Genomic DNA, 12,822 nt, shown 5'->3' with positions numbered 1-12,822 from the left:
CATATCATAAATATCTGAATTAAAAATTGGTTGTCAAATAATAAAAAACCCAGACCTCTGAAGAAACAATTGTAAACCATAAGCACTTGAATTTGCAGGAGTTCAGGAATTCATAGTAAATAAAAATATCAGTCTTTGAAAGTAAACCTCACTAAGAAATGTTCTGTGGTTGATTTTCTATACCATGTATGGTTATTAAAACAACTGCCTGAAGACCACTGATGTGATTTGGTTTTTCATGTTAAACAACTCCCTCTTCCAATTTGAAATTTCTGTGCCATAGTTCACACTCTTTTCAAGGATCCCTTGATATGCTAGTCTGGGTTTGGAGGGGGATGAGATGTTCTCCTATATATACCGTGTTTTCCCGAAAATAAGAGAGGGTCTTATTTTCTTTTGAACCCTGAAATGAGGGCTTGGTCTTATTATTGGGGGTCTTATTATTTTGGGGGTGCTCATGGTTACTGTTGTGTTGCGCTGCTGTAGCACCACAACACAATCGCTCGTCAGCTGTTTTCCCAAGGCCATGCCTGCGTCCGCACATCCCTTTGCCTGGCTCTTCAGGAGCCTGCTCGCAAGAGAGCAGCCGCCCGGAACCCCTTGCCACTTGGTGCCTACCCAGCGGACACCCCTCCCCCCCCCAGCCAGGCAGAGCGCCACTTACCAACCAAGTGATCATGACGTGGGCGAAGCTGGTGAGCACCAGGTCCTTGAGGAGTCTGCACCGCCGCCATTCCAGCACTTAGGATGGCTTCGTCTGCAGCTTCCAAACCCTGGCTGGAAGCCACTGGAAGTGAAGAAGATGTCAGCCGCCTGCTGCCGAGTCTTCGGGAGCCAGGGCAGAGAGCCTTCCAGCAGCTGGGGCAGAGAGGCGGTGAAGGGAGCCACAGCCCCACATGGGGAGTCCGCGCCGCTGCCATCCCAGCACTGAGGATGGCTTCCTCTGCGATTTGCAAATCCTGGCTGGAAGCAGAGAACAGGCTGGTCGGGTCAGTCCCCTAATGTCGAGTCTTCCAGGAGCCAGGCCAGCCACATGGACCTGGAACCATAGAGCGGGAAATCTGCTCTATGGTTCCAGGTCTACGGGGCTGCCCTGGCTCCCAAAAGACTCAGCAGCAGGAGGCTGGCCCGACCAGCCTGTTCTCCACTTCCAGCTGGGGTTTGGAAGCCACAGAGGAAGCCATCCTCAGTGCTGGGATGGTGGCGGTGCAGACTCCTCAAGGACCTGGTGCTCACCGGCTTTGCCCACATCATGATTCTGGGATAGCATTCAGTTGGTGAGTGGCGCTCTACCTGGCCAGAAAGGGGGATGTCCTCTGGGTGGGCACCAAGTGGCAAGATGTGCCGGGCGGCTGCTCTCTTGTGAGCGGGGCAGGAGTTTTCAGGTAAGGGGGATGGATGGATTGATGGGAGGCAGGTGAGCCCACCCCAAAAATCAGGCTTGCCCTTATTTTCAGGACATGTCATATTTTGTACAGTACAGATATATGTATCATAGGCAGTCCTCGACTTACAATCACAACAGAGCCGAAAATTTCTGTCAAATGAGACATTTGCTAAGTGACATTTGCCTTATTTTATAACCTTTCTTGCCTTAGTTGTTAAGTGAATCACCGCAGTTGAGAAGTTAGGAACCCAGTTGTTAAGTGAAACTGGCTTCCTCATTGACTTGGCTGATCACATGATCTTGGAACACAGCAACGGTCCTAAATCTGAACCAGTTGCCAAGCACCTGAATTTTGATCATGTGATCACGGGGATGCTACAAAGCTCATGTGAAAAACAGTCATGAGTCACATTTGTCAATGCCGTTATAACTTTGAATGATCACTAAATGAATTGTCAAGGACTACCTGCAATACAGTTTTGAAATCAATTATTTATCCTAATAGCAACTTTAAGTGAGGTATAACAATGAGCACTTCAAATTTTGGTAAGTGGCATCATTCCATTTTAAGGGGTGGGGGAGAATTAGGATTGCCTTGAAATTCAATGTCTTGAGAGCTTTATGGGATCCTATCAGGCAGAAACATTAGCCCTTCCAGTTTATTAAAGAGCAGGTATGCTTCTATAAGAAAGCTTCTATCTATTTTATTGCCAAATTATTCAGGCCAGGCAGCTCATGCAAAACTTATCATCTCCTAGGTAAATTTCATGTGCACATTACTCCCTCTGGCATTTCACAAAAAAGGTCAAGGTGGTTTAATTAAGCAAGACTATCAAATGAATACTAAAAGACTCTTAGCTCTTCCAGTCCAAGGTTTAAATGTTTAATAAGAACAACAGGTAAACCTTTTTGGAGGGTGAGGCTTTTTTTCCCTTCCTTTTCATTAATTAAATAAAAGGATTCTTTTCTCTGCTTCTTGTATTCTTGTCTTGCCCGTGGTATGCAAGTAGGCTGCTAATGTAAATACTCAGAAGGCTCTCCATTTTGGGTGGGTAAATTTTGGGGTTTAAAAACGCTTTTTAAATGCCTCCTAAAAGCTTTTGGCTTATAAGATATTCTTTGCCAGGAGGAAAAATGAAATTATTTATCATGAAAAGTTTATGACAGGGGACCCCAAAGTTGACAGCTTTAAGACTTGTAGACTTCAACTCCCAGAATTCTCCAGCCAGCATAGCTGGCTGGAGAATTCTTGGAGTTGAAGTCCACAAGTCTTAAAGCTGCCAAGTTTGAAGGTTTATGACGAAAGAATCTGTTCTTTGGTGTCATTATCCCCGCTGAACAAGGCATCTGGAAATACAATCTACTGACAGTGGAGGAATCTGTAACTAATAGGAATCCTATGCTCACAATTTGTCCAATCTGAGGCAAACAGTCAAATCTGGAGCCCAACAGGATTCATGATTTGACTCTTATTAATTAATAACCATGGGATGTTATTATTAGCCATCTTACCTTACTTCCAATGATTGATCGTACTTCATCATCAGGTGAGGTTGGAGTCCCTGATATGTCAGGGTTGCTGTTACTAAGGCTCCTGGAGCGATTCAAGTTTAGGCTGGCAGGTCTGATAGCTGAACGAGCCATGGTAGCGTAGTGCACTGATCCTCCTAAACCACTGGGAGCTAAAGAAATGCATAGCAGGAGTCAGAAATTATTTATTTAATTTCATTTTTATTGATTACATATTTATGCCACCCATCTCCACTACAAGGCGACTTTGGGTGGCTTACAAGCAGGGGTGAAATCCAGCAGGTTCTGACAGTTCTGCAGAATCAGTAGTGGAAATTTTGAGCAGTTTAGAGAACCGGTAACAAAAATTTTGAATAGTTTGGAGAACCGGCAAATACTACCTCTGGCTGGCCCCAGAGTGCGGTGGGAATGGAGATTTTACAATATCCTTCCCCCAGGAGTGGGGAGGGAATGGGGATTTTGCAGCATCCTTCTCCTGGAATAGGGTGGGAATGGAAATTTTGCAGTATCCTTCCCCTGCCATGCCCACCAAGCCACGCCTACCAAGCCACGCCCACCAAGCCACACCACAGCCACCAAGCCACACCCACAGAACCGGTAGTAAAAAAATTTGGATTTCACCACTGCTTACAAGTTATAAAAGAAATAAAAAAATAGTTAAAAGATTAAAATGACACAAATCATAAACTATTATTAAAAACAGTATTAAAACAGCAACTAAGATAGCTAAGAGACGGATGGGAGTATACCTAAAGTACTAATATAACTGGTATCACTTTGAAAGGTAGCCCCAGCTACCTTTTGCTCACTGACAGTTACAAATTCCATTCATTAGGTCAATTCTGAAGAAAAATTCAAGTTTGCCTGGAAGTCATATAGTAGCATTTATTATGGGATAGGTAGTCCTAAACTTATGTACTGAGTATTGAGTAAAGTGTTATGATCGTAATGGTGGTGGTCACCACAATTGCGCTCAATTTTACCACATTTTTGCAGTCATTAAATGAATTCTGGGATCATTAAGCAAACATTGTCATTGTTAAGCAAACTTGTTCTCAGTAATGGTGTTTGTTTTTTCTAAAAACCAGAAGCAAACCAATCACTGGCAAAAAAAAGTCGAAAAGAGCAATCACATGACCTAAGACGCTGCAAACAGCCATAACCGCTGAGCGCCAAAAAATGTGATCACACAATTGTGAGAGGGTGATAACGATGCAGTCGTTGGAACTTCAAAAACAGGCTGTGAGTAGGAAGCTCATCCTAACTTTGAACAGTTGCTAAGCAACTGGTCATTAAGCAAGGACTACCTGTATAGATTTCCTTTCCATAATCAAAATACCTATGTTTAGTCATGAAAGAAGGACCCTGTATATATGAGTTTGAATACAACCAATGACAGTTCTTTCTCTATACTCTCTCCATACCCCTAAACAGCTGTTCTTGGAGATAACAGACCCATACAGTGGTATAGAATATGACATAGGGAGATGTAAAAGAAATTAAAATTAGGCATAATTTGGGGGGGAGGTAATTAATAGTTAGTAATTAACTATTAATTATGCTACATGTTTGATCACCAAGGTAAGATACAGAAACTAAGGTCCTGATACCATGCTTTTTCATTTGAATGCAATACAACTGCATTTTAAAAGTGAATGTACCTGTGCATGGAGAATTGGAAGACATATTTGGTAACCGAAAAACATAATAAATATATGAAGTAAGAAGATTGTTTCTTCCATGCTGATCTTGGTTTCCTTCAAGGTTTTTATGAAGTCTGTTTACAATAGAGGCCATGGCTTCAAAAGATGCTTGACCTAGATTGACTAGAAAGAATAAAAGAGTTAGATATCAAGCTGTTTATTTCTACTGACAAACTATCTAAAGGAGGGAGGGAAGGAGGAAGTATAGTCATCACATTCAAGTAATCTGACAATATCTTAAATATGTGTTAAGTATGACTATCAATGGAGATGGCAAATGAATTCATTCAGCACCAACATAACTTCATATGGTCACTGAGCAATGCTCATGAATTGAAGATTACCAGTTCTAAAATTATCACTTATCTTTGGTTATGACTTGTAACTGTCATGATAGCCAAAATAAGTTTCTTCCCAGAAGGTGTGTTCTTTTATAGTTAATTCCAAAATCTTATAATAAAAGTCAATATTCAAAATTTATCTGGATCCTTAATCCATTTATATCTTTCTTAGATTGAGATCTTATTTTAGCTTTGATTTATTTATCAATTTTTATTGCTACTCATCTTGCAGCAAGGCGACTCTTTTTGCTGCTTACTTCAAATTCTTTAAGTTTCAAATTCTTTAAGCTTGTAGTTCCTTTTTATTTTGTTCAGAGCTGAAGACAAACTTACTCAATGAAAACTTTTCAGACTTGCTCTGAAGATCTCTAATAGTTTTAAGATATTAGAGATAATTTCTGAAGAGATTAAAATGAAAATACTTATAATTCTAAATGTAGCTATGGCATGTTAAATTATAGTGGAATAATTACAACAAAGAGAATTTATATTGCAACAAAGCGAATTCATATCATATTTTCACTTAAAAACATAAACCAAAATGAAATACCTATTTGGCCTGCAATAATAGGAGGTCTTACAACCAAAAGAATTAATTTGTCAAGCAAAAGATGGAGAAACCGCACTACAGGCTCCAACTGAGATGAGTTCAAAGCTGAAATACTGCTCTTTAATTCATTTTCCAAGTTGTTCTCCATAATTCTCATGTCACCTATCCGTACAGGGAACATATGTTCATCCAGGGCATGAACAAGTGCAAAGAACTTGTCAAGATAGGGGTCCTAAATAAACAAATAACAATAATAACAATAACAATAACAACAACAACAACAACAATAATAATAATAATAACGTTTAGCTATTTAAACTAATACAATCAAGACCAGAATTTTAAAATCATCAAATGATTCAAAGTGCAGATTGTGCAAACAGGAAGAAGAAACAGTAGACCATATAATCAGTTCGTGCAAGTAGATTGCACCAATTATAAACAACAGCATAATATGGTCACCAAAATAGAACATTTCTAAAAATTATCATATGCTAGTAATAAAAAAATTGGTGGAGACATAGAGTTGAAAAAGTAGTCAAGAATGAGAAGGTGGCATTTCTGAATATAAACTGATAAACTCTTAGCTTATAACATGCCAGTGGCTGAAAAGAGGAAAGTATAGATGATGTGGCAAGATCAGGAGATAGAAGAATAGAACAAGAAATTGGAGAAGTTCGCAAAGTATCAAGATCTGAAAATGAAAACCAAAATATTTTGGCATAAACTGGTTGTGATGGTCCTAATTTCCATCTGACACTTACAAAAGGCCACACTGCTTGGATCCCTCTTCCTGAGAGGAGAGGTTGGTACCAGACACCACCACAGGAGGACTTTGGGAAAAAGTCCCAACGGTTTCTTTGCTGTGAGGTTAAGTTCCTCTGCTAACTTATTTTAGTAATTCCCATTACCCCTATGCAGTCAACTGTATGGACGGTTAGCATTTTTGGGTTTTGGCAGAGCACCAGAGTGGAGAGCCAGTAAGGAATGTGGGCTGCCTCAGGCAGAGGTGAAGGAAGCACAGAGCAGGCCAGGCATGAGTGTCTCTCTGCTCTGGCACTCTGGCAGTGAAACTCCATCTTGTTGAAATCCAGCAGAAAGCATGGGCTTTCCAGGGAAGCTGGCATGGAAGATTGAAAATAGTGTCTACATGAGTGTTCGGTACTTGACAACTGTTCATAAGTGCGAATGGGTTGTCAAGTCCCCAGACTGCAATCACAGGGATGAGACAATTTGCGATGACCTATAAACCACTCTTTCCAAGCCATCAAAATTTCAAACAGACATTAAGTGACTGGTCATAACCAGTCTACATTCCATAAGAAATGTTGTCGTAATATTAGAACAACTTTATTTACTGTTACTTTCCCTGTGTTAGTGGGATCCTTCTTAATACATACCTGCGTATGAATAGTTGACACAGCAATTATTTCTACATTAAAAACTCCTTTATGGTTATCAACCCACTTCATTCCAGGCAAAGGCACCTGACAAAAAGCAAAACATAATGAAGTGTAAGAGATAACCAGGCTGAGCCCCAGGGAGGGATCAAACGCGTCATCGGTCTCAAATCCCTTTGCTCCCACAAGTGATTTTGAATTCCACTGACTCTTCTCTACGCCCATTTGCTTTGGCCGTTAGTACAGTAGTTCTACTGTAGGGCCGGTTTAGCTCACGCTGGTAAAAGCCTGTTATTAAGAACACAGTAGCCTGCAATTACTGCAGGTTCGAGCCCGGCCCAAGGTTGACTCAGCCTTCCATCCTTTATAAGGTAGGTAAAATGAGGACCCAGATTGTTGGGGGGGCAATAAGTTGACTTTGTAAAAATATACAAATAGAATGAGACTATTGCCTTATACACTGTAAGCCGCCCTGAGTCTTCGGAGAAGGGCGGGGTATAAATGTAAACAAAAAAAAAAGAAAAAAAGTTCAGATTTGTGTAAAGAGCATAAGCTTGCAATAAACCCATATATTCATTTGAACTGCCTGGTCTTCTGATTTTTCCATGCTTGATATATACCATATTTTTTGAAGTATAAGATGCACCTTTTCCCCCAAAAAAATCTGGGTGCGTCTTATACTCCGAATGTAGCCCCATCCAGCTTCTCAAACAGAGGTTTCAGAGGCTGAAAGAAGCTTCAGAAAAGAAGCCCCCAAACAGAGCTTCAGAAAAGAAGCTTCCAAATAGAGCTTCAGAAAAGAAGCTCCCAAACAGAGCTTCAGAAAAGAAGCTCCCAAACAGAGCTTCAGAAAAGAAGCCTCCAAATAGAGCTTCAGAAAAGAAGCTCCCAAACAGAGCTTCAGATGCTTTTTTTCTGAAGTTCTGTTTTGGAGTGAAAGTCTCCAAAACAGAACTTCAGAAAAAAAAGCCTCTAAGGCAGAAAAAAGTTTTTTCTGAAACAAGAGTTTCAGAGGCAGGGGAAAAAAAGCAAAAAAAAAAAAAAGCAAGGCAAAGAGCTCACAACCAAGGAACCTGTTGCTAAAATTCACTTCCGGGAACAGCTGATTGGGGGTATTCCGGGAGGCTGATCCACCTGCCAAACAGCTTCTTATTTTCCTCCCCAAAAACTAAGGTGTCTTATACTCTGGTGCGTCTTACACTCCGAAAAATACGGTAGTCAGTTATGACTTTCTTTATGGTGAAAGAATAGTTAGTAAAAACAGACATTTTAATCAACAAATGTGGATAAAATGTTTCTAGAATTTACTTTCAAAATAGGTGTTCTTAATAGTTGAGATATTTGTTGCTTAACCCACTTTACTGAGTCACACCCACTATAGGAAGTTGCTAACCTCTGGAGAGAGTACAGAATAAGCTTGTGGTGGCTTCTCCAAAGAAACAGGGAGGCAGAACTGGCCTGTTTTTAATCGTCCGTTTTGTAGCATCGGTATCCACTTGAACGGGAAAAAAAGAACCAAAACATCATTAGCACCTATCAAATACATTGGAAATCTTTGCTTATTCACTTACCTATTTCAATTTTTACAGCTACCCATCTCACATCCATCACTCTGGGTTGCTCAAGTTAAAATAAACCAAAGAAAGCCACGTAAACGAATTCAAACAATTAACCAGAAATGTATCAAAACTGACTTCAGCCTTATTCCAAACTAACATGTACAGAAATAATATCAAGCAAAATGATTTCTGTGATGCTGAAAGTCAGAATGAAGGTAGGAGGGAATGGAAGACATTTTGTGGTAACTGTTTACCGTGTAGCCAACAGGAGTCTCGAGTGGGGTGTTTTGTTTCTGTTGGCAACTGACATGGTAGAAGGTGAAAAGCAAATGATGGTGGTCCGTTAGAGTAGCAGGAAGCTTAATTTTGATTTCTTCATGGAAATCAGGAGATCTGTTTTGAGGTAAATAGAGAGTTTATCTGTAAACAAAATGCTTAAGTTTGATTGGTTTATAAAGCAACCCTATATCCTCTTTGGAAGACAGCTTTTGGAAGCTGCAGCAGACAAATGTCGATGGAGATTCTCAGTCAGCCTTTGGGTCATGGTTGTCCCAAAGGTGCTTTTTCGAAAGGCAACTGGACTTCGTTTTTCCTTGAAGACGTTTTGCTTCTCATTCAAGAAGTTTCTTCAGTTCTGTTCAGTCAGAACTGAAGAAGCTTCTTGGCTGAGAAGCAAAATGTATTCAAGGAAAAACGAAGTCCAGTTGCCTTTCGAAAAAGCATCTTTGGGACTGCAACAGACAAATTGCCAACAATTCCAAAGTCGTGCTGGCAACAGATCATAAAGTTACACGCGACATTCTGCAATCCCCCAATCACCACTACAATTGATATTCTCTCCCTGAAGGCAGTTTTAGAGATTATTTACAACAGCCTTCGAGCCAAAGCTCTTCCTGGTAGATCATATGGGCTCTTTGGGATTCTTTCCAAATAAAAACTTTCCTGTGAAACAAACCTAATCTTGGCAGTTCTCTTTCTCTGAGGATAGAGTGCTCTCTCTGACCTAGGAGGGAAATCCAAAAAATCTTGTGATCCCTGGAAGACCCTTTCAAGGAGCTAAGGATTGTAGTTTTAATTGCTTAGGCTCCTTCCTTCCCCTAGTTTTCAATTATTGTATTGCATTAGTTACAAGAGAATTTTTTCAGATAAAATGTCAAAAGAAAGATTTCCTGGGATAATTTCCTATTTTATCCCTCCATCTGACTAGCTCTTCCACATCTCTGTTCTTTTGGCCACCCTGTGCTCTGTTGACCCTGCCAGCCTACATTCGCTGGTCCTCCCATTTCCTGCCTCCAACTGACTTTCATTATCTTTTTAAGATTTTTATTTTTTCTATAGGATGATACATTTTCTCTACATTCATCTACATTTCTGTTTAGTTAGTTAACACACCCTATCTCATACTACAAGGCTTTTAGATGTACTCAATACAATAAGATGGTAGGTTCACTCTAGATTATTCTCCAGCTTTTGCTCACATAAATAAATATTTCATTGATTTGTTCTACTAATAAATGTTCCCCTTTTTTCAGCTTCCTAATCATGTGCAATGGGACATAAAGGCTTCTTTTCCTTTTCATGCGTTATCATATATGCAGAAAATGTAACCTCTCATAACCATAATTTCAGCAAATTAGACAATCATGATAATGGAATTATGAAAGGCAAAAAGGGTATGAACAAGATGCTTGGGATCAGATACATGTAGTTAGTCCTCAGATTGCAACCATTTGTTCAGTAATTATTCAAAGTTACAGGGTAGCTATGCTTGGTCCTCAAAATTACAACCATTGCATCATCCCCATGGCCACATGATCAAAATTCAGGGGCTTGGTAGTGTGTTGCCTGCAGGGGCACCTCAGTTCCCTCCATCTGACTAGCTCTTCCACATCTCTGCTCTTTTGGCCACCCTGTGCTCTGTTGACCCTGCCAGCCTACACTAGCTGGTCCTCCCATTTCCTGCCCCCAACTGACTTTCATTATCTTTTTCAGTCATTTTTAACAAGGTGTGCCTGCAATGGCCTTTTGCAAGGCACCTCCTGATTTATGCTAGACCTTCTTCCCTTGTCTGAATCCCATGTGGCCTTATCAAATGTGGCCTTCTCAACAAGTTTTGGAAGGCAAGTACACATAAGAAGACTCTAACAGCATCAATACCAAAGACTTTTAGCTGAGCCCTTCTTTCTTAGTGGTACATCTAGGATCTTCTTTCATGCCTCTGCCTTCTAAAAAGCAAAACGCAATTTGGATATGAGATGGGCACAACTTCTGGAAAAAGGCCTGTAGCTGCCAGCAGCTGTCTTGCAAAGACCAGGCTGAGCGTGCCTTATCAATAACCGGAGGAAGATGGCAAAGGTCAGACATGGACAGCAAGATTGGCAAGGAGACAGGGCTATAGAACAGAAGGTGGCAAGGCCAGCAAAGATGGCAGAATGCAAGGCAGCCAAAAGGGCAGAGATCTGGGGGAAATAGGAGGGTGGGCGGAGTTGAAGAGGAGGTAGTCCCTTACCTTACCAGGATTTAAGGTTGGGAGGAACCAATTCAGGAATGTCTTGGCTTGGGATGGGACCTTAGCTAATGACCAGTGGGATATGGTTAACAAAGGCAATCGGGATTACTGGAATTGCAGTCATTAAGTGAGGTAGTCACATGGCATCAGGCTTTACAATTGCATCCCTTAGCCACATAAATTCCAGTCCTAATTGCCATTGTAATGCAAGGACTATCTGTACTTGCATGCTCATGGCTAGACAACCAGAATCTCGGCTTGATTATAATCAAAAATATGAAATTCTTGTTACTCCAAGATCATCTTTGTAACATATGAGCGCAGAAGATGTTTTATGTCTGATCTCACAATACTATATACAGTGTCGAGTAAAATAAAAGGTTGCTTTTCAGAAAGTTTCTGCTTTTTACCTGTTGTGGTAAACAACAGCTGTATAAGCTTCTTTTGAAAATTCAGCACAGCTAGATTTTCCAAAGATTACCTATAAAAATAAATGATCAAATGTATTTTCAAAAAAACATTCTTTATTCTTCAGAACTGGAAATTTTACTAAGTCAAAAATGAATATCAAGATACCTATTTATGTGACATATATCCATAACCTTGATAAATATGGTTTAGTTTAAATACTGACTTATTAAAAATAAAAATATTTGGCTGCAAAAATAGTTATTAATATTTCAAAAGAAAATATTTTTTATATCTGCTGCATATTTCGTGGTGTGAGCTGTATGCAGAAGTATATAATTATTAATCATTTAATCACCAAGTGAGTCAAGGCTGCTTACAAGGGGTGCAGATACCATAAATAGTAAAACCAAAATCAGATAAAACTTGGATCACAAACATTTCAGCAAGTTAACCCTGTTAAGTTACAAGCAGGAAAGTGCAGAAATGCCACTGAGTAGATGTTGAAATAACACAAAGGATTAAAAACAAAAGAAAGTTTGAAGAAACAAATTCTCAAATAACTAAGAAGTCTGAGAAACCAGTGATCCAGTATGATTCTGTCCTAGCAGGAGTGCAGCCTGGTATAGCACATTTTGATGTGCATCTAATGTACAAAACATAGAATAGATAATTTACACCATCAAAATCAAAATGCAACAAACACACACACACACACACACACAAAACCACATACCGGCATTGCATTGCTTGGATCCTCTCCAAACATAAACTGTACTTTTACAGTAATATTCCGAGCAGATCCTTGGCGATTGGCAAAGTTAAGGCTTTGTGGATAAACATATAGAAGATTTCTACAAAAAAAGAGAGAAAAGTATAAAAATTACATAGTGACTAGGTTATCTGAGTTATCTGTGGCTGATGAATTATACTACCATGCATCAAATAATAGGAGATGGAAACTACTAAACCAGAGATAATAAAAAGCTGCAGGGACAAATAAAAGTTAGCTGACACATAAGCCTGTAATTAGTTAACTGATTAGGATCCCATGAAATCAATGGGGTAAATTAGGGACGACTTAATTCTTATTGATTTCAATGTGAACTAAGCATAGCAAACTTTGATTTATTCTTCCATTCTGTTTCCAGGTATCTGCTGAATGGGAAGAAAGAAGGATAAAAATTGACCACTCTTAATAAAAGCTGGCAGTGATCGAACTACACTCATTTAACTACACTTAAATTAACACTCAAATTTAAAATCTACAACAAAGATGACATAGCCCTCTCCTTATTTCTTGAAACCATTATAAACATCTATTTATTATAATATTTTCCCCTTAGTTAATGTTTTGATTCATGCCTTTTCTGTGAATTATTTTATTCTACAATATGTACAGTATACAAATCAACCAACCATAAACATAGTTGCT

At 39.6% G+C, this 12,822-nt stretch overlaps 1 protein-coding gene across 8 annotated transcripts in view; it reads right to left on the bottom strand.

The window, feature by feature from the left end:
* DOCK7 (dedicator of cytokinesis 7) overlaps nt 1-12,822 on the bottom strand; it is a 132,618-nt gene that overhangs the window by 54,483 nt on the left and 65,313 nt on the right. For all 8 annotated transcript variants that reach the window (XM_058178711.1, XM_058178710.1, XM_058178705.1 and 5 more), the window contains exons 15-22: nt 12,124-12,241; nt 11,390-11,460; nt 8,725-8,863; nt 8,305-8,406; nt 6,912-6,998; nt 5,512-5,743; nt 4,579-4,743; nt 2,900-3,069 (exon numbers count right to left, since the gene is read on the bottom strand). In XM_058178711.1, coding sequence (XP_058034694.1) covers nt 2,900-3,069; nt 4,579-4,743; nt 5,512-5,743; nt 6,912-6,998; nt 8,305-8,406; nt 8,725-8,863; nt 11,390-11,460; nt 12,124-12,241 — 1,084 coding nt within the window. The remainder of the gene's footprint in view (nt 1-2,899; nt 3,070-4,578; nt 4,744-5,511; nt 5,744-6,911; nt 6,999-8,304; nt 8,407-8,724; nt 8,864-11,389; nt 11,461-12,123; nt 12,242-12,822) is intronic.

Source organism: Ahaetulla prasina, chromosome 3, assembly GCF_028640845.1.
Source record: "Ahaetulla prasina isolate Xishuangbanna chromosome 3, ASM2864084v1, whole genome shotgun sequence".
Taxonomy (NCBI): Eukaryota; Metazoa; Chordata; class Lepidosauria; order Squamata; family Colubridae; genus Ahaetulla; species Ahaetulla prasina.
The sequence above is the reverse complement of the archived record's forward strand: the minus strand, read 5'-3'. Positions and strand labels throughout refer to the sequence as shown.